The sequence below is a fragment of the Punica granatum genome, chromosome 1, assembly GCF_007655135.1.
Source record: "Punica granatum isolate Tunisia-2019 chromosome 1, ASM765513v2, whole genome shotgun sequence".
NCBI lineage: Eukaryota > Viridiplantae > Streptophyta > Magnoliopsida > Myrtales > Lythraceae > Punica > Punica granatum.
In genome coordinates this window covers 37,803,623-37,829,845 of record NC_045127.1, presented here as the reverse complement: position 1 = coordinate 37,829,845, position 26,223 = coordinate 37,803,623, and the positions used below count along the sequence as shown (strand labels likewise).

At 39.3% G+C, this 26,223-nt stretch overlaps 3 protein-coding genes across 10 annotated transcripts; 2 read left to right on the top strand and 1 right to left on the bottom strand.

Moving 5' to 3' along the window:
• Positions 1 to 8,124: 8,124 nt before the first annotated feature.
• On the top strand, positions 8,125 to 12,550 carry LOC116192897 (transcription factor GTE12-like). Of its 3 annotated transcripts, none has more exons than XM_031521613.1 (11): positions 8,125 to 8,393; positions 9,036 to 9,879; positions 10,080 to 10,134; positions 10,205 to 10,318; positions 10,404 to 10,465; positions 10,564 to 10,618; positions 10,694 to 10,777; positions 10,870 to 10,991; positions 11,099 to 11,165; positions 11,826 to 11,935; positions 12,028 to 12,550. In XM_031521613.1, the coding sequence occupies exons 2-11, from the start codon at positions 9,115 to 9,117 to the stop codon at positions 12,277 to 12,279; spliced, it is 1,686 nt and encodes a 561-aa protein (XP_031377473.1). In that variant the 5' UTR covers positions 8,125 to 8,393; positions 9,036 to 9,114; the 3' UTR covers positions 12,280 to 12,550. The 3 variants fall into 3 exon arrangements, with proteins under 3 accessions (XP_031377473.1, XP_031377458.1, XP_031377466.1); XM_031521598.1 differs by having other exon boundaries at positions 10,691 to 10,777; XM_031521606.1 differs by having other exon boundaries at positions 8,137 to 8,393; positions 9,040 to 9,879; positions 10,691 to 10,777.
• Positions 12,551 to 13,560: 1,010 nt separating this feature from the next.
• Positions 13,561 to 15,515, bottom strand: LOC116192917 (bidirectional sugar transporter SWEET2a-like). The gene is given in 7 exon segments (XM_031521625.1): positions 13,561 to 13,954; positions 14,159 to 14,244; positions 14,353 to 14,426; positions 14,429 to 14,510; positions 14,820 to 14,842; positions 14,845 to 15,020; positions 15,137 to 15,515. Coding segments are annotated over 7 exon segments (633 nt in total). The 5' UTR covers positions 15,229 to 15,515; the 3' UTR covers positions 13,561 to 13,854.
• A 1,630-nt stretch (positions 15,516 to 17,145) lies between these two features.
• Positions 17,146 to 23,535, top strand: LOC116192877 (exonuclease 1). 6 transcript variants are annotated; one of them, XR_004154168.1, is made up of 15 exons: positions 17,146 to 17,533; positions 18,907 to 19,026; positions 19,255 to 19,378; positions 19,531 to 19,584; positions 20,069 to 20,278; positions 20,354 to 20,529; positions 20,644 to 20,719; positions 20,881 to 21,001; positions 21,533 to 21,705; positions 21,800 to 21,854; positions 21,926 to 22,212; positions 22,304 to 22,355; positions 22,532 to 22,751; positions 22,842 to 22,994; positions 23,118 to 23,535. XR_004154168.1 is itself a non-coding variant. In XM_031521573.1 (14 exons), the coding sequence occupies exons 1-14, from the start codon at positions 17,373 to 17,375 to the stop codon at positions 22,921 to 22,923; spliced, it is 1,995 nt and encodes a 664-aa protein (XP_031377433.1). In that variant the 5' UTR covers positions 17,148 to 17,372; the 3' UTR covers positions 22,924 to 23,535. The 6 variants fall into 6 exon arrangements, 1 of the variants encoding a protein (XP_031377433.1); XR_004154167.1 differs by having other exon boundaries at positions 17,149 to 17,533; positions 18,931 to 19,026; positions 19,447 to 19,584; XR_004154162.1 differs by having other exon boundaries at positions 17,150 to 17,533; positions 19,447 to 19,584.
• The last annotated feature ends 2,688 nt before the right edge of the window (positions 23,536 to 26,223 follow it).

Genomic DNA, 26,223 nt, shown 5'->3' with positions numbered 1-26,223 from the left:
CGTTAGAGGCAGCAATATACTCGGCCTCTGTGGTAGAATCGGCTACTGTCTCCTGTTTGGAACTCTTCCAACTCACAGCACCTCCATTCAGGCAGAACACATACCCTGACTGCGATCTACTGTCGTCCTTATCGGTCTGGAAGCTAGCATCGGTGTAACCTCTTACAACGAGCTCTTCTTCGCCTCCATATACCAAAAACATCTCCTTAGTCCTTCGTAAGTACTTAAGGATGTTCTTTACTGCAATCCAGTGTCTTTCACCTGGATCTGATTGGTATCGACTCGTCATACTCAAAGCATACGAGACATCTGATCGAGTGCATAACATAGCATACATGATGGATCCAATAGCTGACGCATATGGAATCCTATTCATGCGGTCCCTCTACTCTCGAGTAGAAGGACTCTGAGCCTTCGAAAGGCTTATGCCATGTAACATAGGCAGCGACCCTTTCTTAGAATCCTGCATGCTAAATCGCCGAAGCACTTTATCTATGTATGCACTCTGACTTAAGCCAAGCAGTCTCCTGGATCTATCTCTATAGATCCTGATACCTAGCACGTAGGTAGCTTCGCCTAAGTCCTTCATAGAGAAACACCTTCCCAACCAAGTCTTCACAGACTGTAAGGAAGGAATGTCATTCCCGATCAGAAGTATGTCATCTACATATAACACCAGGAAGATTACTATGCTCCCACTAACCTTCTTGTAAACACAGGGTTCATCTTCATTCTTGATGAAGCCAAACTCTTTGATTGCATCATCAAAACGAAGATTCCAGCTCCTAGAAGCTTGCTTCAGCCCATAAATAGACCGTTGTAGCTTACAAACTTTTCCGGCACAATGTGGATCGACAAAACCCTCAGGTTGTGTCATAAACACATCCTCGAGGAGCTTCCCGTTCAGGAAAGCAGTTTTGACATCCATTTGCCAGATCTCATAATCATAATAAGCTGCAATTGCAAGCAAGATCCTGATGGATTTAAGCATAGCTACCGGGGAAAAGGTTTCGTCATAGTCAACACCATGAACTTGTCTGAAACCTTTTGCCACAAGTCGGCCCTTAAAGGTAATCACATTACCGTCCATGTCAGTCTTCTTCTTGAAGACCCACTTACACCCAATGGGTTTTGCCCCTTCAGGTGGATCAACCAAAGTCCATACTTGGTTAGTGTACATGGACTCCATCTCAGATTTCATGGCCTCCAGCCATTTCTCAGAGTCTGGGCCTATTACGGCTTCCGCATAGGTTGTAGGCTCATCATTATCTATGAGCAATACGTCATTGTCTTGAGTCACGAGAAATCCATATCTCTCGGGCTCATGACGTATCCTACTAGACCTACGAGGCTCCTGTGTCACCTGTGTAGAAGATTGTGCCACAACAACTTGTGGTACTTGTTCTGCAACATCGCCCGTCGATTGGTCAATGTCATTTTGTGGTAGAAATTCCCCATGTTCTAATTTCCTCCCACTAGTTCCTTTGGAGAGAAACTCTTTCTCAAGGAATACCGCAGTTCGAGCGACAAACACTTTGCCCTCGATGGGATTATAGAAATAGTATCCTCGAGTTTCCTTAGGATACCCCACGAAGTAACATTTGTCCGATTTAGGGCCAAGCTTATCCGAAGACAATCTCTTCACATAAGCTTCGCAACCCCATATCTTTAGAAAAGACATCTTGGGACGTTTCCCATACCACATCTCATATGGTGTCCTTTCAACTGATTTCGACGGAGCATTGTTTAATATGAGAGCAGCTGTCTGTAGAGCATATCCCCAGAAGGAGTCAGATAAGTTTGCATGACTCATCAAAGATCGAACCATATCTAATAAAGTTCGATTCCTCCTCTCAGCTACACCATTCCATTGTGGTGTTCCAGGTGGAGTCAGTTGAGATAAAATCCCACACTGTTTAAGATAGTCAGCGAACTCATAGCTCAAATATTCACCTCCTCGATCTGATCGAAGAACTTTAATGCTCTTACCCAACTGATTCTCCACTTCATTCTTAAATTCTTTGAACTTTTCAAAGGATTCAGATTTGTGTTTCATCAAAAACACATATCCAAATCTACTGAAATCATCAGTAAATGTAATGAAGTAGAGATACCCACCTCTAGCAAGCTTGTTCACTGGTCCACATACATCGGTATGTATGAGAGCCAAAAGATCACTAGCTCGCTCACCTTTTCCGGTAAAAGGGGCCTTAGTCATTTTCCCCATTAAGCAAGGTTCGCATGTCTCGATCGATTCTAAATCAAACGAATCCAGTAATCCATCCTTATGGAGTCTAGAGATGCGATTCTCGCTAATATGGCCTAAACGACAATGCCAGAGGTAAGTCGGGTTCGAATCATTAGATTTGAGCCGTTTGGTTTCCACATTATAAATAGGCGTATCTAGATCAAGAACATACAGACCATTACTTAAATGTGCACTGCCATAATATACATCATTCATGTACATAGAACAACACTTGTTCTTTATAGTGAAACAAAATCCCTTCTTGTCCAAACAAGAAACAGATATTATGTTTCTACTAATAGCAGGTACATAATAACAGTCGTTAAGATCTAATACAAGCCCAGTAGGTAAAACTAGGTGATAAGTCCCTACAGTTAATGTAGCAACTCTTGCTCCATTTCCAACTCGTAGGTCCACCTCACCCTTTGTCAACGATCTACTGTCCTTTAGGTCCTGCATATTTCCACAAATATGAGCACCACATCCGGTATCTAATACCCAAGATGTAGAAGTAGTAGATACATTAATCTCTATAACATGGATACCTGAAGTGGAAGTCTCACTTCCCTTCTTCTTCTTCAACTCTTCCAGGTATATCTTACAATTCCGCTTCCAATGTCCAGTGTTGCCACAATGGAAGCAGTAATCATTCTTCGCCACCTTGGCTTTAGGCTTCAACGCACCCAAGTCAAAATTGGATGCACCTTTAGCCTTCTTGCCTTTACTCTTGCTCTTGCCCTTTCTTTTGGTCCCTTGGACCATTAGAACGGACGTCCCCTTGCTGATATCATGCTCAGCTGTTCTCAACATGCTAAGCAGTTCAGGCAATGGTTTATTGTAGTCATTCATATTATAGCTCATAATGAACTGACTATAACTGCTGGGCAGCGACTGTAGGACTAAATCTGTGGCCAACTCTTGACCAAGAGGAAATCCCAGTCTTCCCAGAGTCTCAACGTACCCAATCATCTTGAGTACATGAAGACCCACCGGGCTACCCTCAGTCAACCTTGCCTGAAAAAGTGCTTTAGAGATCTCGAATCTCTCATGTCGGGCCTGCTCTTGATAGAGCTGCCTGAGATGCACGATCATATCGTACGCCTTCATGTTCTCGTGTTGCTTCTGAAGCTCCGAGTCCATGGTGACTAACATGAGACATCCGACGTTTACGGCATCATCATGATGCTTACTATAAGCATCTTTCTCAGCTTGGGGGGCATCGTCAGGCGGTGGCGCAAGAAGAGGTTGCTCTAAGACATATAGCTTCTTTTCTTGGGTGAGAACAATTCTCAAGTTTCGATACCAACCAAGGAAATTATTCCCTGACAGTTTGTCCTTATCAAGGACGGATCGCAAATAGAAAGTACTAGAAGTGCTCCCTGCCATGGTAACTACCATAGAAATATACAAAATAAGTATTATGACACAACAATATTTAATGAGGACTTTATAAATATTGCTCCCACTATTTATATCAAATCAATGACCCTCAACATTGATTCAGAGAATATCATTCTCATAGTAGCTCAAGATCCATATCTCACCAAGCTTTGAGTCAGCGAGGGCTGATTCACCCAGAACTGGCTATTTAGGTAGGGAACTCACTTTCCCAATTGCATCACATGCAACTCTTGATTAGTTGGGTGAATAACTCCTTATTCAAATCTATCTTATAGATCGATGCCCAACTACATGCCTCTGAACTCCTAATCCTATTAGGCTTGCTCAGTTAAGTCCGACCCACTGGTAAACACAACGTCTTACTAGGATAGATAAGGGCATCCTGCGAAGGCAAGGTCTACACACTCATCGATCTTGGTCTTGACGAGCGTTACACGGTGGAAGGATATGGACTTAATATTTTGAGGGATTTGATTAACATTTAATCGATCTCACTATACACTATTATGTAACTATTACATAATAGTCCACACGTATAACTATTATACTAACACAACTAGGACATAGTCCATGTCTAACAGTCATGCACCGCAAATATCAAACATAATCATACCAGTACCAAGCATAAAATCATATTTTATGCTATTATCTACTCAGATTCTAACTAGCTAGTCTCTGATACCAATTGCTAGTTCCACGGGGCGCAACAGAAGCGAAAAGGAACAGAAATTCAAAATTTCATACCCGTGAAACTAATTCCAAGGCCTACTAGAAGAATAAGAGTAAATAAAAGCGTACCTGGAATATTTAAAGTTGTCGACAGAGCGTCCCACGCGTGACGCCTCTACCGGTGTCCACACCGATTTTGTCGACGAGTCTTCGAGATCGGCGGTGCTAGTGACCAACACTCGAAAGAAACACTGGTGCGACTCTCGAAATTTATTAGACTTAATTGGACCTAATGAGTTGAACAATTCAACTTAATTATGCCCATTTATATACATACATGTATATCTTATATATTTGTGTATGTAAACGTACACAAACACATGCATACATATATATCTCATCTATATTATATTTGTATGCTCTGTACCCTTTATATAACAAACAGGAAGGGAAGAAAATTCAAATCCCACCGATGTGGGATTAGAATTACATGGGCTCCCTACATGACATGTGTCTAGGTAAATGGCATCATTTAATTAGCCCATGTGTATGTATAAATGTAGACATATGTATGGCCCATGTGTCACCGTATTAATCGTGCATCAATTTGGTCCATTTAATCTAATAAATCGAGTCTAATTAATCGACAAATTTAATCTCATTAAATATCCGATTAATTAGTCGCACCATAAATCATCTAATCTCTATTAGACGATTTTATTGTTTCAAAATATCTCGTCAATTTAGTCGTAGTGTGTGACCCTGTAGGTTCCCAATTACGTTGATAGTAATATCGAAATCTCTATTTTAATATTACAAACAGTGAGCGGCATCTAGCAATGCATCACTGTTACTCAAGTAATCGAAAAGTCAATTTCTCGACGAACCTTGTGACCTATATTACCGTGTAATATAATCCATTGTCCTCTATATCTCTATTGAGCCCAAGGCATGGTCGATGACATCCTTGTATGGCTCAATATCTCTCTTTCTTGGTTTACTGGGTAAGTCTATCAGAACAAATGAGCTCGATATCATTATATCGACTCATTTGGGTATGCATACACTTTTAGACTTAACCACCAAGTGGCCGTGAGATATCGCTCCCGTTTCGTAGGAGGGACAAATCCTATCTTGATCACTCACATTCCTCTCCATGCTCTGTGGTATACCCAATAACTGTCTTTATAACCATCCTGTTACAGTGGCGTTTGACAGTATCAAAGTATATGACATTACATGTAGGAATCTATGGTGACCTCAAGTCAAAGGACCATTACACTATAGTCACTTTGAGATATGCTAATGACAATCACGTAACAAACCATGTAGCAATCTCATGGCGGGTCAGTCCAATACACATTACTCTTAATGTATACATGTGGTGTGATTTGATATCTCCATATCCATGACCTATGAGATTTGGTCATCAATCAACACTCACACTAGTCTAACCGTATTACCGTTGTCCTAATTAACGATAATACTTTGACTATGGACATTTAGGAATAATGTTCAGTAATTATAGGATCTCACAATCAAGTCACACTTGATGCCTATTGAACCTACTATTCCAAGGACATTATTGTGTAAAATCATATTTAGCGCAATCTACACAATAACAGATATGCCTCGTTTTATAATGAAATAGATATCATATTACAAAACTGATTATAGATTGCCTCTAGGGCATACACCAATTCCCAACACAAAGTTGGAATGTGGCAAGAGCATTGCACAACCCGAATGCATCCTCCGAAACGCAAAGGTTCCATAAGGACACGTGAAGATTATCTTCTCTTGGTCCTCCAGTGCAATCATTATCTGATTATAACCAGAGTAGCCATCTAAAAAGCAATAAAATTCTTTACGTGCTAAGTGATCCAACATTTGATTGATGAATGATAGAGGGAAATGATCCTTTCAGGTTGCCTTGTTAAGCTTGCGATAATCCATGCATACCCTCCAACCCGTGACGGTACGAGTTGGAATCAATTCATTCTTTTCATTGACCACCCCCATTGTGCCTCCCTTCCTTGGTACACATTGAGTTGGACCTACCCACGAACTATCGGAGATGGGGGTAGATTATGCCGGCATCAAGCCACTTGATTATCTCCTTCTTCGCCACCTCATTCATATTCGACTTAAGTTGCGTTTGATGCTCTACGGTTGGTTTGTGGCTTCTTCTAAGCTTATATTGTGCATACAAGAAGATGGGCTAATGCCTTTGATATCGACTATAGTCCATTAGTAAGATGTGTCGAGATAATAACAGGAAGAGTAGATGAGTCCCCAATAAAAATGTACCTCAAATGTTCCGGCAATGGTTTAAGTTCAAGCTTGGGCGGCTCTTTAATCGAACGCTTGGCCATAGAGATCGGCCTCTCCAATGGTTCGTACTGAGGGATGGGGTTGTTGAGGTATGGTGTAGCATCGAGAAAGTTCACCATCTCCATAAGCTCGTCCTCCTCCCTTTTTGACACTTCCATGATGGCTGTTTCGAGAGCTTCAACCGAGTACGTTTCCTTGAATCTTTCTCCCGATTCCCTATCAATAACGTCACCACGAGAGCATTCATCAATTTCATCTGGTGCTTGCATTGCTTTGAAAACATCAAACCTTACCTCTTGATCGTGTTCTCTCATGGTTAACTCACCTTTTTGGACATCTATCAAAGTTTGACCGGTTGAAAGAAACGATCTTCCCAAAATAATGGGAATATCCCTACCTTCCTCATAATCCAATACCACAAAGTCCACAAGGAATATAAATTTATGGACCTTGACCAATTCATCCTCTATGATTCCCCTAGGATAAGTGTATAATCTATCCGCAAGTTGAAGAGTCAAAGAAATGGGTTTTACCTCCCCCAATCCAAGTTTCTCATACACCAATAATGACATCAAATTAATACTTGCTCCTAAATCGTACAAAGCATGTCGGGTAAATTGAATTCCAATAGCACAAGGTATGGTAAATTTACTTGAGTCTTTTAACTTTGGAGGTAACTTCTTTTGCAAGATAGCGTTACACTCAACAAAAGAAAACTACCTGATTATATAAATATATATATATATATATATATATAATTTTGTAATAAGGACCTACCTCATGAAGTCTAAAGGACTTTTTTGGGATTATCTGCTGATTAGGGGAGAGTGCATTTTATTTTTTATTTTTTATTTTTTTATTATTTAATTATGGTATGAAATGGGATTACCATTAACTTTTCCGTTAGCTCTCCCTTAGTCAACTCGATCAACTGGGGAAGTGTCTATTTTTATCAAGTTTTAATCTCATTGTCATTTAAGAATACTTCGAGGTTGGATAATGCATTTTACCTTTTTCTTTTCTGGTCATTCTCCCAATAAAAACAAGGAAAATGCTTGTTCCTCCGATTCGGAGGCTACCGCCCCCCTCACTGATATAAATAGCCTATCATTTTAGGTAAAATTACAGTGATGCCATTCCAATCTTGTAGCACTTAATTTCGGCAGAAATGTTCGGCACAAATAAAAGAGCACGTGTTCCATAATTGCACGTTTAATGCCGGTAATCCGGGAATTTTGTGACGATAGACGGCTTTTACGATGAAGTCACGACACCAATCCTTAGGTGCCACGTCAGCCGCCGCCCCCGTGTGGATTTACACCCTTCGCCCTGAACGTGGCGGACCTTTTTTATTGTATTAGGGGTAATTGCGTCAATTCGCAGTAAGAGCTCTCTCATTCTACGCGGAGTTTCCTATGGTACGGCTAACAAATGGCAAATAAAAACAAAAGATAATGACGAAAAAGTCATCCCACAAAAATAATCAAAGAAAAAAATGAAAACCCTGAGAAAACCCTAACTCACCGTGAGCCCAAAAACCCGATCTTCTCCGCTCTTGGTCTCCTCCTCTTCTCTCTCTCTCTCTCCCAAAACCCTAGGCCCGGAAGGGCTACCGGGAAGAGGAGGCTTCTCAGCCTCTCTCTGTCTCTGCTTCGTTCTCTATGCGTCTCCGGTGTGTGGAGGTTGCCCCTCTGCGCTGATCTTATCGGCTTCGATCTTAGCGGGTGCCGAATCTCTCCTGGTAAGTTCTCCGTTTTCAACCCTATATCCCTGGGTTTTGGGGGTTCGAGTGGTTCTGTTGCGTTGTGTGTCCGCTTTCCTGTTCTGGAAGAGTTTCGTCTTTGTTCTGCTGCTGAGGGAATTGGAAAAAGAAACGGAAAAAATCGAACATCTCCTTTTGATGGTTATTGCACGGATTCTAGGGCTCTTAGTATTGGGATCTTTTCCAATTTCGCTGGGGAATAAGATTTGGGGCCTTTCTTCTTTGGAGGGTAGCCAATTTGGTTCTTTCGACTCCAATGAGATTCCTTCACGAGAATTATTATTATGAGACCAGAGGATACATGATCTTTGCGAAATTGGTCCTGGGTTTGGCTTGCTAGTGCCACCAATTATAGTTTTACGGTTTACATCATGCACTATGACCTTCGGCCTGTTTCATGAATGGAGACCATTAATAGGCTTCCAAGTAAATAATACTATTAACCATCTGGAAATATTTCGTTATCTTATATTTTGAAATAAGCAGCTGTCTATTTTGTGTGTGTTCTTGAACTGCTATAGTTAGCTGATTACAATACTGGTGGATAGGTTTCGAGGAATGTAGTTGGAGGTGGATATCTAAAGTTGGTATCGTATTTTATTGTGATTTTTTTTTTCTCAGGAAGGTTGACTGCAATGGTCTAAGGGCACCGTGTGGTATTCTAAGCAGAGCATTTCTCCAGTTCATTTAGTCTGACAATATGATAGCTACCGAAAGCATTATTGTGAAGAAGAAGCTGAAGATTAAGTTTGGGGGAAAACGACTTGAAGCTGATCCACAGACATGTAAATTTGAGCAGCCGGCATCACTTACAGGTGAATGGAAATGTGCTGCTGGAAATGAAACTGGTCAGAATGAGAGGGTTGGCAAGATATCTGCCGTCAATGGATCAAAGCTTAGAATTTCTCTGCCAATTTCTAATAAGCGAGGACCGCCTGAACCGTTGGAAAGTCCAAAGAAGAGGCTGAAAATAGACCGGGCAGTTACTCAGCAGTGTACTTCCTTGTTGAAGAAATTGATGCATCATCAATGTGGTTGGCCCTTCAATCGGCCAGTGGATCCTGTTGCGCTGAATATTCCGGATTACTTTTCAATAATATCAAAACCCATGGACTTGGGGACAGTTAAATCAAGGCTGGAGAAGAAATTGTATCTTGGGATTGAAGAATTTGCCACTGATGTCAGGTTGACCTTTTCTAATGCCATGCACTACAATCCACCTGGTAATGAGGTCCATATAATGGCAGATCGCTTGAGTAAAATATTTGAGTCTGGATGGAAAGTTCTTGAGGCAAAGTGGAATCGCGGAACACCAAGAGGTGAACTAATTTCATCAGACAAACAGCTTAAGGATGGAAATGCTGTGGGACACAGTGATTCTAAGACGGCTCCACCTGCTGATTTGTGTAAGAATGGGGTGGCAAATGGAGAGATCAAATGTCAAAATGACGCAGGAGTTACGAAAGTAAGTGGTGTCAACTGCTTCCTCTACATCAGATAAAATATGTTTCAAAGTGGAAATTATATGTATGATGCAACAATTGTCTGTTCAGTGCTCTTAAATGTAGACTACACAATGGATTTAGAAATGGCTTTTCTTGTTCCTGGTTCTTATAAAAATTTGCTCTTCCGATTGTTGATTCCTCTGATATGGTCCTCCTGTAGGTGAAAGTTCCAAAAGTGCCTCAGAGCAAACCATCAACTAATAATATAAATAAAGGTATGGAGTGGCAGAGCATGATTTCTGCTTTATGGCTCTTGCATGAGCTAATTCTAAATGTGTCTTTTAGGCACAGATAGTGACAGTAGCCTTGCCTTCCGATCCAAGTGTGATGTATGTGCTAGCATTAGTTGCCCATGCAGCCACAGCCAAATAAGTGATTCGTTGCGAATAGTGCCAAGTGGTTAGTTCACCTGCCCTCTTGTTTTCTCTGTGTAATGTGGTTGCACTTCAATACCAATTCATTCAGTATGTGTTGTTTTTATTAGGCTTGCCTTCTGAAAGATCACAAGGTCAAGATCATGCATGTCATGGTGATGGTTCAGGACAGGTATAAATGAAATTTCATTTGCACTTCATGAATGAAAATGCTGATCAACTGCATGACCAGTATCTTAAGAGTTTTCCCTTAACCTTTCTGATTTTTAGGCAAAGAACCATCGTGCATCACATTGGGACAAGTCTGACCAAGATAATAGTGATGGTATGGTTTCCTAAGGCAGCTTCTTTTCTATCTTTTACTTGGTGGTTCTCAATTTGCTGTTGATGCAATCAGAAGGGGCTGGAAGTGCTGTGGATGAAGAAGATTTTTGTACTACAGGAGGTGCAGCTGCTGCTAATACGGACGCCACATGTGGCGAAGGTTGGTTTATCTTTAGCTGAGCTATACTTGTCAAGGAGACAATCAGCAATAATCTAACAGGTTATCTGGTGACTCCTTTTTGTATGGATTAGGTTGGGCTGCTCCTCTTCCTGATGCACAGCTGTCGCCAAAGAAGGCTCTTAGAGCTGCAATGCTAAAGAGTCGCTTTGCTGCCACTATATTGAAGGCACAGCATAAGACACTACTTGATCATGTATGTGCTTCCTTTTACATGTGAACATGTGCCTACATATGGGGTGTTGGCCTTGCTTCATATTTATTTTTTGGCTGAGAGAGCTATAACATGCTCTTTTGTGACAGGGTGATAAAGCTGATCCTATCAAGCTGCAGCAGGAGAAGGAAAGACTAGAAAGGAGGCAGCTTGAAGGTGATCTTGGATTTTCGTTACTTTTATTTTTTTGGCTTTTACATGAGTTCTCTTTCATGTCATGTTAGATCGTTCTAATTGTAACTTGGTGGTATTGAGATATTTTCAGTGGTAGTTGACTGTTCAATTCTTTTGTTTGAGATTCTAAACTGCTGCTTTATGGTTCATTAGGTGGTCTTGCGATTAGAAAGGGTAACTGTGCAGTAGTCAGTGCTTATTTAGCTACTTTCAGTCATCTGTTTTTGATGCAGTTATGTATAGCTTTCTTTGTTATTCTTTCTATTTCCAACTGCAAAGTCTTGGCAATCACAGTCAACTAGTTGTGAGCATTGTCATGGCAGACTAAGCAAATCTTTCAACACTTTGCAAGGTTTCCAATATTGAGGTGTATTGGGACTTAAGGTTTTCGTGAATCTCCTTGCTTTTAGATGTAGATATAGATTAAAGATGGTTCAATCTATTGGTAACTAGATCACGTGTGATAGATCTGAAGATACATTGACAAGATTTGCTGTTTTGAACGTATGTATTAGTTAAATTATAGCAAGTCAATGTACTTGGATGGATTTCCTCACTGCCTGTGTACTTTTGATTGTTGAATGAGGTTGGTCTTCGGAAGACTTATAATTTGGTTTAATTTTATTTGTGTGGCAATTACAGAGAAGGCCAGGATTGAAGCTCAAATAAAAGCTGCAGAAGCAAGAGCAGAGGCTGAATTAAAGAAGCAAAGGGAGAGGGACAGGGAAGCTGCTCGGATTGCTCTTCAAAAGGTTCAGCTCCTGTGGCTTTATTGTGCCCCTGAAACCTGTTTCAGTGTGAATGTTGAGTGAGAGTCTCATGAATATTCTTTCTGTTGGTTCAGATGGAAAAAACTGTGGAAATTGGAGAGAACCTCGAGATTCTAAAGGAGCTTGAAATATTGAGTGGATGTTCTCTATCAGTTCATGTTCCGGAATCGGATGATGGGTCTGAGGTGCTTTCGGGAGGATTTGATGGGTCACCGGGTAAGAACGCGCTGGAGCGGCTTGGCCTGTTTATGAAGGATGATTACATGGAGGATGATGACGAGGAGACGGTTTGCAATGGGGGAGAGGAAGGAGAAATTTTTTCGTGATTCCTTTTTCTTTCTGCTTCTGATGGGTGGGTTTCTTCTCAGCTTTCCATGATGGATTGCTATGCTGTGTTAATTTACTTAGAAATAGGAGAGATTGGGGCGGGTTTTTGTAAGGATATGATTGAGGTTGTAAATGGTGACACTCTTGGAAATACCCTCTGCATATTATATAAGGAATGAAAGCGCGCAACAAAAAAATTTAAAAAAAGAAAGAAAAAAATAAAAAAAGAGAGCCATCTTGTTTTCGGGTTGTGCATGTTCGATATTTTAATGTGGTTGTGAATTTGGTCATTACTGTGATATTGTGAAGCTGAGATTTGTTATGAATGCTTTTTTATATATAGGGTAAATTGCATTGATAGTTTAAAAAGTTTTACAAATATTTTAATATGATACAAAATTTTTTTTTTGTTACTTGATGGTACAAAATGTTTTAAAGTTGTTTGTATAGTACAAACTGTCATTTCGTCATTGACGTTATCAAGCAGACTTTGATGGTGCAAAATTGATTTTTGTGAGACGTTACATGATTGTGTAAAATGTTTTAAAGTTGTAACTTACTAGTATAAAATGTTTTAAGTAAGTTACATGATAGTGTAAAATTTAAAGATTTTGTAAATAACGGCTTCAATGGCGAGATGACGGTTTGTATTATACTGAAATAACTTTGAAATATTTTGTATCATCAAGTAGCAAAAAATTTTTTGAACATTTATAAAATTTTTTGGATCATCAGTACAATTTATTCTTATATAAATGGAGGGTAGAGCCAGAGGATGTGTGACGAACGGGCAATGTTACTTCTTTTTTTTTTCCCCTCTTTTAGGAATATAAGTGAAAATTAGTGTTTAAAGGTAGAATCGACATGTCTTGCCTTTGAATGCGAAGGTTTTGGTGCACTTGTGAGGTTAGAAACATATATATTTGAAGAAGCACCTTTGTGAGTGACAAAACTTTGTGGACAGCATGCCATCGGCCAGCCTTTTCTATTACGTTTGATTTGTTAGTGTGATTTTAGAATCATGATTTTGATTTTAACTCAACACACTATACAATAAAAATATACGTTTTTCAAGTTAAATTTTTAATCTCATCTCATTTGTCATTTTCCACAATCAAAATCAAAGTTATTTTTAACTCTGAAATCAAACGCACCATTCGTATCCTAGATCTTGGGACCAGCATCATTGCGACCAAGACCACGTCATATTGTTTTCTAAGGTACATCCGGATCTATCCTGTGTATGTCTTCCACAGAATGGATGTCAAATGCCGATGTAATTTGAATCAATTTGGTAAATGCATCTTCTGATTAACGTCTATTCGAGATCTTCAACTCTTCTTTTCCAGTATTTCAGAATTATTTGCATATATTCTCCAAAAGTGAACATTCAATTAAACTCGCTGTGGTGGCCTTGAAAGATCTCGCTCCTCCCTGCTCGATGTCCTGGTTCTGTCATATGTTATCTTGCATACATTTATTTTGTTTGCAGAAGAAGGGCACAGGATGAGCAGAAATTGCGGTGGTTCTTACGCAATTTGTAGCAGAATCGGTTTTTCATGCATATGATCGCATTAAAGGTACTCTCCACTCTCCTTCTGCAGATACACTCCTGTAGTAGAAGTAAAGCGACAACTGGCTGATTCCGAGAAGTGTCCCAACCCCATTTGGAACCTGCATACAATGCCCGGTAAAAAATGTTTCAGTTCCAAAATCGTCATGTGGGCAAAGCAACGAGAGAGTAATCATTTCCCATTGCTTAACACTATCTGTCCTCTCTCGATCCATCTCGCATGATTTGCATATAGTAATTATACTTTTGAAGACGGTATATAGTTATGATCCATATATAATGGATTGAACTTGAATATTCCATACGCGAAAAAAGAGACACTCATCAGGAAGGTTGATAACGAGAGGTAAAATGGCATATACTCAGCACTTCTTGTTTTAATCACCAGCTTCTGCTTACCAAAAGAAAAAAACAAAGAAAGAAAAAGGAATGTATATACATCATAATAACACAAAACATTGAAATGATTCAAAGCAATCCTATTCACAGATGAACTTACGATGTTTAAGAGGGGCGACGCGAACATTGAAATAAGAGAGACTATGCTGAGGTACCCGACAAATATTTGCCTAGATCTGGGGTAAATTGCTGCATGCTCATGTAAACCACAGTCAGGAACAGGGCAAAGACTAGGAGCACGAGTCCGGCCATCTTCAGCTGCATGCAGAATCAGCAGACATATTATCACGATAAAGGTCGGTAAAATGTACGTGTGAATTGCAAGAAAAACGGTAAAGTCTGGTGAAATGGCATGCTAATTGCAAGTGCATATTTTCCGTGAATTATGGCTGGACCTGTTAAAATCTTAAATCGAGTCCCTTCCACCTTTTAAATAGATTGGGACATGTAATGTAACACAGTACAAGCAACGTGCCGATTCTAGTTTTGAATCATTATAACTCCACTTCATGTTATTCTCTGTTCTGTGCAGATAAATTATGACAAGTTGAAACCGCTAAAATCCACCTTATTAGCCTTGTCGGGGTAGAAATGAAGATGGTAAGGTATGCCGACTGGAAGACAGCACCAATGGAGTTGACGCTGGCGACCAGTATAACACCCGGAGTCACAAAAGGCGAGCCGTACCAGAGGCATATCAGGCAGTTGAGGAGAGCATACACGTACGGCAATCCAGAGAACTGCTCCGTCGATCCGTTTCTTACGAACCTCCGAAATGTGGGTCCGTGAGGACGAGGAATCAAGAAGCGAAAGGGCTAATCTAAGCGCACACACAGAGCAGCAGTGCACTTTCTTCTGAGTTGGAAATAATAATATAGACTTACATTGGGGAGACAAACAACACGAAGGCAATAGGCTGCCTGCAAGAAAATCCCGATTTCGATAAAACATGTTCTGTCTGATGTCCATACATCATGATCTCAGTCTGCAGAGAGAGCAGAGATCAATTACCCGGGATCCCTGAGACATCACCGCAAACAGAAGTTGCGAAAGACAGCAGCCCGACTGGAACCATCTGCTCAATCCTTCGGAATCCAATCCTGATCTCTCTGTATTCGTTCTTGTTAATTAGAAACAAGCTGCAGTTTCATAGAGTTTGACATGTCCATTCATGGAGTTTATAGGACTTATGGCCTTCTTGCAGTGTGGGAGGATCCATCTATCATTTGTGTCTAATATCTTTTGATGCTGTTGCTGCATAGGTAAAGTACGCAAAAGACAACAAATATAAAGACAAAGGAGCCGAGGAGTGTGGATAAGCTCAAAGAAAACATCTACCACCCGCCCCCATTAAATAATTAAGGTCACGTTCGGTAAATAATTTTACTCCATTTGCAACCAAATTTTTAATAACAAATTTTCGTACTTTTAAAAAAATCTTTTTCTTTCATTTAATAATAAATTTTACATTTATTTTTTTTAATTATTATTACAATCAATATTTAATGATAAATACTCTCATCTACTACTACCTATTTTGTCTTATCTATAGTAGCTAGAGTAGAGTGGAATTATATTCCGACTTCAAAACCAAACGAACTTGAGCCTCTCTCTATTTGATTATATAAGAAAAACCATTACCTAATAAGGATCCATGAATGTGTTATTGCATAATATGCTCTCTATCACCTGATCTCTGTTTTTGTTTTAGAATATTTTGTGTGAATATATACTTTATGAACGCTGAGTATTTTTCTTTTGAAAACTCATTGAGATCATAGTAACGAATTCACGTTCGATCCTAAGGAAGCTATAGCTATGCCACTAAGAACAACCTGAGATTGGATTTAGACTCATATATTTACGTCAAGTGGGTATTGTTATGGTGATGTCGCCGTGAATTGCTTTTATCCATAAAAAAAATATAGTCTGAGGCACTCACACGAAAGCTCAACTACATGTAGTTCACAACATGAATGCAAAAAGTAATTTCCGCAAGGGATTTCCGGCAGCTGAGATATTTTTCTGGCGTGAATTTTGATATCCGAAAATTTAATATGTTCAGACTAATTTAATTCAAGTTAAGTTGGCCCACTAAGATGGTAAAACTCTTCAAATCATGAATTTATCTATTTACAAAATTCAAATCTGAAATATTAATTTTTTTTAAAAAAGTAACAAACTACCTGAATTAATTCATGTTGGTTCATGCATGATATTTGTACTCGTATAAGTGATATTATATCTCTCAATGGAAAAAGACACTTTTGGTCCTCAATCTTTAATATTTTCACCATTTTATACTTAAACATTTTTTCTTTTTGATCTTTTTGTCTTCAACTTTTCATATTTTTGACACTTTATTTTAGTGTTCACTTTTCCATTAGAAAAATCATTTTTCATCAAAAATTTAACTTTTTAATAATAATTATTTTTGAAAAAGAAAGAAAGAAAAGGGTAAAGAAACTAGGAGAGCGAAAGCAAGCGGCGGGAGACTTGTTAGCGGTCACCCCTCTAGTCGGGGTCATCAGTGATCGATGTAGGCCTACACAAGGCCCCTGACCGCCCTAAGTTCTTTTATTAAGGAAAACCTAAATTAGAGAAGCAGAAAGGGCGGGGGCAAAGCTTTGCGGGCAGCCACTACCCCCGATCAAGGTTGTCCTCAACCAGTGAGGTCACCAGCGACCCCGATCGGAGGGTGGTGGATTGTTGTTAAGGCTCCATTGTCCCTTCCCCTCTTTCCTTTTAGAAGTTTTAAGTTTATTTTTTTCTTTTAATTTAAGGCAATGGTGGTCCTGTTGACGGCCACCATCACCCAATTGGAGTCACTGACAACCTTAGTGGTCACTAATGACTTAGCTGGGGTGGTGGTGGCCCCGGCAAAGGCTCTCACTACCACCACAACCTCATTGACCTATCGTCTTTGCCTTTTCCTTTTCAAAGAAAAATTTAGAAAACAACTTTAAAAAGAACTTTACCACTCAATATTCAATCCCTCATCCTATCATTGAAAATTTCCCGCCAAATTTCTTTTCCTCCCAAACCATCTTCCCAGATTAGGGCACAAATTTCCCCAGTCGATCCGAGAGAGAGAGAGTGAGAGAGGGAGGGAGAGAGGGGATGGGAATACAGGGGCTGCTTCCTCAGCTGAAATCGATAATGCAACCGATCCACATAAAGGAGCTGGAGGGCTGCTGCGTCGCCGTCGACACCTATTCCTGGCTCCACAAAGGCGCTTTGTCTTGCAGCAGGGAGCTCTGCAAAGGCCTTCCCACCACTCGGTACCCCTCTTACCTTGACCCCCACCACCCCTTCTTGGTTTTTGTTTCTTGCGAGCTCTTTAAGGTTTCCGAGATTTTCAATCGAAGGGCTTCGCTGCGAAATGCGCCTTCTTGAATCTAGTCGAAATGCCGCGAAAAGAGTCCCTTTTGGTTTGCCGAGATGGGTAAACGAATGTTCGTTCGTTCACTTGTTTGGTTAATGCGTGAATTTGTCAAAGACTTATTTTGCAATCAAACTGGAGCAATGGGCATGGGTCTTCTTTTATTAATGGTTCACTTCGAGTGTGCATTGGTGAAGTTCTTCAATGCTGTGAACAGGCTTTGCTTTGTTCAATTGAAATGGGATAATGGGTCTTGTTTCCAGCTGAGGCACTGAAGTTTCTTGAATTTGGTGGAAGGGTCCTGTCACTATTCAATTTGATAGACCTTAGGCATCAAACAATTGTATTCTTGAAAATTTCTGTAATAATGTGAAAGGAGTTCTCTTTACTTGGTCTTTTTTCATCTCTTTGACTGATGAATGTTCTACAAATTCACATACAGAAGTAGGAAAACGTGTGTCATTGATGCTTTGTCTTGTTCATTCGAAGTGGGAAAATTGGTGTCTTTTCATTTGATTGAGTGGAAAGTAAGTGAAATATACTTTTTTTTTAATTATAAATTTCCAATGAGATTAACCTTGTCTATACAAAATAAAAAAAGGCACAGAGGCTCTGCTTTTGTTTGATCATTATATTCAGGTGGACCTACCCATGACTAGGCGAGAGCGCATCCCAAAACCTTCTTATGTGATGTGAAGGAGATTCATTGTGTTATAGAATGGAATGATGAATCTATTCTCATATGTTACTTTCTAACAGATGCCAAGATTCAGTGGACAGCCATTAGCCATTGTCTTGTAATGCCAGAAGCTTTCGCTTGTTTGATGAGTAAAGGGAAAGGGCTCTACTTTCATTTGGTCGGTTTTCATGTTTTGATGTCACCGGCAATATTTTGCCAAGGAAAAAAGAGAAACTAAAATAATGTTCCAGATATGTTGGATGGTGTATTACAGACATAGCAGTGTTGATGCAGTTGAAGGATTTCTCTCGTCTTTTTTTAGAAAATATGAACAGATATTTTATCTGATTTGTTGTGTAATGTTTTGAGGTTTCTGTAACTGATCATGCTAAAAACACCTTCATTCTTTATTTAACTTTTCATGGAGCTCCGTTGGTCGTCTTGCAATTGAACAAGTTGCTCCTGATATCCTATCCTACTATAATGCTAGGATTCTGCAAAACAAAAACTGCCTCCTCATCATTTGAGTTGAGAGAGTGATTCATGATTATGAGTGTACACTAATTTTAGCGATTGCATTATGCTTGATTTAGGCATATTGACTATTGCATGCACAGAGTAGATTTGCTGCGGCATTATGGAGTTAAACCCATTCTTGTCTTCGACGGAGGCCTTCTACCAATGAAAATTGAACAGGAAAACAAGCGTGCGAGGTAAAGTTTCTCATAACTGCTGAATATAGCTCATCATTATCTGGTTCTTCAAATAATATCCATTACACATGTATTTATCACCATGCTGACTTCATGTATAAATCTCATAGCAAGAGTCCTTCCATATAATGTATGAAATCTTAGTTTACTTATAATAAATACTATCCAAATGTGTTTGAGATAGTGCTATATATGTGACGCTTAACCACTAAAATAAAAATAATTCAGGTCAAGGAAGGAAAACCTTGCACGAGCCATTGAGCACGAGTCAAATGGAAACTCTTCAGCTTCATATGAATGCTACCAAAAGGCGGTCGATATTTCTCCTTCTATTGCATATGACCTAATTCAAGTAAGCAAATTATTTTTTGTTTGTATAATGGTGTGTCTTCTTCTCTGTTGACACAGTTTATGTCTTAGGTCTTGAAGATAGAGAAAATATATTATGTTGTGGCTCCATATGAAGCAGATGCCCAGATGACATTCTTGGCAGTTACAAAACAGGTTGATGCCGTTATCACAGAGGACTCTGATCTTATACCATTTGGTTGTCCTAGAGTAAGTTATCTTGGTGACTCTCTTTCTCCCTCTCCCCCTCCCTCCCTCCCTTCCTATTTATCTCTATTTGTATCTCTCTATCTATCTTTTGTAGATTTAATGAAGATTTTTAGAATCAAACGTGATTCGGACTAATGGAGACATAGTTCAGGTTCAATGTGTCAACCATAGGATCACCGGAGAATGTGTATATAGAAGACAAAAAATTAAAAAAAATTAAGAAGAAGAAGAAGAAGAATCTAAAGTGTGCACAATAGACACACATATAGGTGCAATCACACAAGCACAAAGTAACTTATGTAATTCTAGTTTTTGCTTCTCTGTCTTTCTTGGCACAATAAATTGTGATATAAGTGTTTATATTTGATGTTTTGAGCTTGTATTAATTCCGATCCTGAAATAGGTGATCGGTTGCATTCTTCTGGTTGAAGCTCATATTTACTAGGTCCTTGCTAATGATGGTAATATTGGTCTAAATTTTCAGATCATATACAAAATGGATAAGTACGGCCAAGGTGTTGAGTTTCGATATTCAAATCTACACCAGAACAGGGACCTCAGTTTTGCAGGATTCTCTAAGCAAATGGTTCTCGAGATGTGCATCTTAAGTGGCTGTGATTATCTGCAATCTCTCCCTGGGATGGGACTGAAAAAGGCTCATGCACTATTGAAAAAGTTCAAAACTTATGAAAAGGTGAGCTCAATTTGAATTCAACCTTAATCTCTTTTGTATGCTAGTTAATAAATAAGTTTGAACAAATTGTTTCAGGTAGTCAAGCACTTGAGATACAATACCGCTTCGGTGCCTCCAGTCTATGAAGAGATGTTCAGAAAAGCGATTTTGACTTTCCACCATCAACGAGTCTATGATCCTATCAGTGAATCAATCGTTCATTTATATAATGTGCCTGATCATGTGGATGAAGATCTGGAATTCTTGGGACCATATCCTTTTTTTTTCTTTTTTTTTTTAAATAATAGTTAATGTATTTGGGTTTGCATGATGCTTATATTCTCGTATGCACTAGCAAATTCTGGACATCCTTAACAAAAAAAGACTACATTGATTCCTCAAGATATAGTAAAAGGTATCGCAGAAGGTGAATTGGATCCAATCACAAAATTGCCATTTCAGGTTTTCATCTCTCCATGACTCGTCCACTATTTATCTCTCAATCTGAAACTTGTGCTCCAAAATGCCTTTGACAGCACAAAAAGCTTCATGCACACGTATGAGCTGCTTTATGTGCTAATAGTGTCAGTTAAAATATTGACATATTTGCTCTGTTTCTGTAGAGTGGAAACCTTAATTCAATGTTAATGGTCATAAAAGCTGACCGGCCTAAAGCTTTTAAGCCAGAAGTGAGGAAGAAGTTAGAATTACCAGCACAGAAGAATCTCGTGACAAAGTACTTTTGTATCCTTTTAAATGCTTATTTTGCTTAAACTAATTTGTGAAAGATTGTTGTTAATTGAATAAGCGAGTCCTGCTCATAGAAAAAATTGTCTTCCGTACTTTAATATTAATAGCATGAACTGTACACAGAGGGGTTTGAACCCACATAGTTAGATGGCTTTGTTTTTCTTTCATGACTGATTTAAGATCAAATTGGCAAAATTTTGGCTCCGCTTTAGTTGCACCCTGTGAACATCACTGTGAATCTGTCTCATTAATCGCAGCCAGAAGCTGTCTTTTGTGTGTGGGCATTGGTCTTTGTTTCATGTTGTTTTCAGCCAAACAATGAAGTTTTTCAAACCATATGTGTACTGAAAGCCAAATTATGCCTGAAAATCGAAGTCGGAACTGGTTTCTGTGGTTTGGTTTTTTGAACAAAGTACCAACCGAAACCACGTGATGCTTGACATGCCAATCCTAATAATATCAGTTGTTCATTATTGTTTTTTGGCGAAGTATCTCCTTAGCAAATTATCTCCTTAACAACTATAGGCTCTGCATCCCTTGAAGCCAAGAGAGAATTCAAGGCTCCGAGGATTACGACAAACAATTCAAGCCCAGTGGACAAACCCTCCCCAGGTCCCATCTTAAATACTACTGAGGAGGGTGCTGCTTGTGAATCGAACATCAGTACCCTTTCAAATAGTCCTTCGGGACACACTCATGTAAGTGAAAGGCCTGTGAAAGACCTGCTTAATATGAAATATTGTGTCCTCTTGTGAGTTCTTTTGATATCCTTGTTCTTGTTTCATCAATTAGGCAGATAATGATTTTATCAAGGCAGAGACTGAGGTAGCAGAATCACCTCCATCTGGTGAGTGTTTTTCTCACAAATAACACACGAAATTTATGTTATAATTGATTATTAATGGACTACTCTTTCAGAAAACACGATGGACATGATCATAAGAACGGGGAATTCCTTACTACAGAACTCCGCATGTACAATGCACAAACCTTGTACATCAATGCGGAACGAATTGCATAGGAGCCCTTCATTTGGGACCAAAAGCAAAATGGAAAAGGAAAATGGAAAGGTTGTAGTAAGGAGTCGTTTTTTCCAACATAAACTGGGAAAAGAAAATAAAGAAGACAGTGCACAGGAGACTCTCCTAGATGTCAATGATGCCTTCACAAAAAGGAAAACCTGTTCCTACGATGTAGCACTAGCGGTATGTATTTCTCATTGAGGATTTTTGTTACTCGTCATCTTCCCCCACATAAATGGAATTCATCTCTAAACAGTGAAGTTGTTTTGGTCAGGACAATTTGAATCCAAAACGTGTGCATATGGACAATTCTCTTCAGAGCAACGGTATGTTGGTCAACTTTGATTACTGTATGTGAAATATTTCATCCTTGCTTCACCTCTCTGGCTAGCTAAATCATTCTTTATGGATTTCATATTAATTTAAGGTTATAGTTCTTTACCTTTGTGACACATTAACTTTGTGACAATGCACATCTCTTATGTTCATTTCTTTGATGTAGAAAATGCCTCGTTGGCACATGACATGTTTTCCATGGAGATGAAAACCAATGATAAGTTTGGGTCAAACATTTCCCACCTAGATCGTTATTCCAGCATAGCAGAACAATCAATGGAGCGATATGTTTCAGTAATATCTTCATTCAAATACACGGGTTCAGGTTCCCGAGCTAGCGGTCTTCGAGCTCCTCTTAGGGAAGTCAAGACCACTATCAAGAATAGGTGAATCAGCGTTTCCGTTTGTTCTATGCTTAATTTCTCTTATAATTCCAGCTGGAGTCTTCATAGTGGCTTATACTGTGATTTCTTTAGGTCCAACGTGGGCATTGATTTCAGTCAGTTTGCATATGTGCCGAAGGACCAGAAGGCTGGTCTTGCATCACGAAAAGGCTGAAAGATTGTGAAGATATTTATGGGAGGAGAGTTATAATGTCCGGAGAATCTTTGCCTGTTCTCTTGCCGAAGGTGCCTCCTGAGTCCATTCTTTTCAGGCTGTTACATTAGAGATTTGCACCGTCTTGATCGGAAGTCTGATTCTCTTTTGATATGCTCTTCTCGTTCCTGTCTTTTTTTACGTGTGGGGTCAAGTAACTCCTTGCTCAAGGGACGTCAACTGCTTGCCCAATCTTCTAAGCTGATTGCACAGGAAGCTCCAGGTGATGGCTGAAAAATCAGTGCGAGTTGATTTTGCATGTAGCCTTTTCATCAGGTCATGCTCATTCAGATGGATACCGGTTGCACGATGTCGGGAGGATGCTTAGCTCGTGCATTCATGTTCCTCTTTTGAGTCCAATTCGTATACACAATTTGGTTGGGAGCCGGATTGTATACGAATGATGTAAACTGGCATCCAATGGACTGTTTCTCCTTGCAGTTCTGCCTCAAAAATTTCCAACCCAAGGGCTTATGTAGAAACCGTTTACCGATTGCTCGGGACGACAGGATGGCCACAAAATGGTTCGAGATTACATTGAAATTATAATTAGGTTGAATATTTTCCATTCCATCTCACGATATGAAACATCGAATTACAAAAAGGTGTCAAAATAATCAACAGGGAGGATAAACATAGCATGTAGAAGTGCTTTGATGATCAATCTTAAAAGGATCAACATCAGAGTTGACTGGGCAGAATGAGATAAGGAAGATGTCTCATTCATTAGCCTCCTAATTTGGAAAGGATTTTGTTTTTAAATTTCATCCAAGAGTTCCAATCTGAGCTCCAATTAGCCCTAAGCAGTCGGGTCACTCCTCTCTCTATTTCTCTCAATCTCCGGAGAGAGCTTATTCAACTCGGTGCTATTTAATAAGATTGATTGATGGATAGGGTCCATTACATAACATTCGATGACTGCAAAATTTGTCCAGCACAGTAAATAGCGCGTCTTGTCGAGATGGATTTTGATGTCTCTCACGCTGATGGGAAGAATTCTTCGACAGCCCTCCATCCACCGCAACGCGGACGACCATGAATATGTCAACTGATAGCCCCTTATTTATTTTATCTTTTCCTTTCTTATTCTTGCTAGGATTAGCCCTCAATCAAGGACCGAACCGGAATTTGGAGTTGAGGGATGAGATCATGAGGGGCAATTAAATATATTTCGAGTTTGGAGAAATGAAAGAATACAAAGAATTTTATTATCAAAATTTGAAGAATAATATATAAAATTTTTCTTTCTGAATGTCAAAATTTTAGGAGGCCCACTGCCCTGCTAGCCCATTCACCGGTCGGTTTTGAGCAAAATTCCATTGAACCGGCCGGTTCTATGGGTTTACTATTTATTCTAAAAATTGTTTGATTGTGTAAGGATTTAAACTCATGACCTCTTACTTCTCATACTAGTATACTACCAACCAACAATCACTACTTTCTTGTTCTTTTAACTCTACTTTTAAGTACTTATTAAAATTCAATATTTATTTTGAAATAAGAAATATTAAATATATTTATATTTCCTTACACTATTCTCATATATCTTTGAAATTATCATATTTCTATCTTAATTATCATAATTTTTTTAATAATATGAACATTTATTTTATTTTAATTAAACGCGCAGTCCGACCCATCGAACCCCCGGTTGGACCCGTAAACCTATGAACCCATACCCCTTCCAGTTCATCATCTGGTCCGGTTCTGATAACACTGCCTAAAACAATTAATTTGAATGACCCACGTGGAAATTTGGAATTGGTGGTTGAATTTTAAGGAAGACTAAATTAATAATTTGTCTCTCAAAAAATCGATATTACATCAAATTTGATCTCAAAAATATTTTTACATTAATTTTGATCTTAACCAATTAAATGTACATTATCCGTTAGCCTCTATTAAAAATTTGATGGGAAATGCTAATGTATTTCTTTATAATACAATATCCTTCCTTTCCTTTATTATAGTTGTTTGCCTTTAGAAATTAAAAAAAAAGAGTCAAAATATTCTCTCTCTCTCGATTTCCAGAGTCCACTGTCTGATTCTCTTCACTGAACCAAGAAGATGACGAAAATCAAACTCATAGCTGTTTCTAATAGGACACTGTGTCACGGTGTCCAGAATCCCCCGCCCCGCATGTGTGGTACCTCCATGGGGACGTCATTGCAGGCTCCATCACCGGCATCCTCTCCAAGGCGATGCTCCTCTTGAACCCGAAAGAGTAGGATCTCTTCAGCATGAAGTCCCTGAATCGATCGTCAGACCCCGAGTTCACCCTCCTGGGGGACGGCTCCTCGCTAATCTCTCCAACAGCCGAAGAGGAGGGCGGGTAGATCGGGACCCCCACCCCCAACCCAACGGTCTCTAACTCGTTCCATCTTTTGCCAGCACCACAGCAGTTGCTTCCAATCTGCTCCGTCCCTATCCTCAGTAAAATTTGACTTCTCAATCCGACAACCATCTCTTAGCAACCTTTGCTCATCTCTGGTGTTTGTCTTCCTTCCCTCACCAGCTGCTCCTTCCATTAACCATGCTCGAGCCACTGCGTGGACTCAAATGAACATCTTCAGCGGATCCTATCTTCATCGTCGATCACGTCGATTCATCCATTAGGTCGATTAACGTGCTTTGATTAGAGTTAGGGAGTTGGGGGTTATTTATTTGTGAGTCAGAGAGTTGAGGGTTAGGGATTGAGTCCAGAGAGCAAGGGCTTGGCGGTTATAGAGGGAAGAAAAAAATAAAAAGAAAAAAAGGAAATAAATAGAAGAGATGGATGATTTTGATTTAATAGGTCAAAATCAAAGTCAAAGTTGATGTAAAAATTTTATTGAGTTCAGATTTAATGTAATTTTGATATTTCGAGTGGCAAACGGTTAGTTTACTGAGGTATATAGGATGTCAAAAAATTATTCTCAAGAGACTGAAGAGAAGACAACTTCTTTCGAACACTTCAGAAAATGAAAACCCAGAAAACGCCACTTTTGTCTTTTTCGACAAAAGAAAACAAACCATATTCATTTATGGCAATATATATAATGCACCTATAAGTCGACTGAGTGTATATGAATAAAGAATAGAATTATTAAATTCCATTTGATCATGGGAGAAATATAAAAAAGATTTACTTTCTTTTTAAAATTTTTTCAATGGAGTCAACGAATCAATTAACTGGTGGAAACGCATGCTCCACCCACACGCCTGCTATGCAGCATGAAGGGTACGTTTGATTCGCAGGATTAGAATAGATAGGGAATAGAA

Excerpts from the sequence above, each read along its gene's own strand:
- LOC116192877 (XM_031521573.1), top strand. The coding sequence starts at position 17,373 with ATGGGAATACAGGGGCTGCTTCCTCAGCTGAAATCGATAATGCAACCG. Across the intron at positions 19,027-19,254 it reads CAGGAAAACAAGCGTGCGAG|GTCAAGGAAGGAAAACCTTG; the intron begins GTAAAGTTTCTC and ends AAAATAATTCAG. Across the intron at positions 20,279-20,353 it reads AGTTCAAAACTTATGAAAAG|GTAGTCAAGCACTTGAGATA; the intron begins GTGAGCTCAATT and ends AAATTGTTTCAG.
- LOC116192897 (XM_031521598.1), top strand. The coding sequence starts at position 9,115 with ATGATAGCTACCGAAAGCATTATTGTGAAGAAGAAGCTGAAGATTAAG. Across the intron at positions 9,880-10,079 it reads ATGACGCAGGAGTTACGAAA|GTGAAAGTTCCAAAAGTGCC; the intron begins GTAAGTGGTGTC and ends GTCCTCCTGTAG. Across the intron at positions 11,936-12,027 it reads CTCGGATTGCTCTTCAAAAG|ATGGAAAAAACTGTGGAAAT; the intron begins GTTCAGCTCCTG and ends CTGTTGGTTCAG.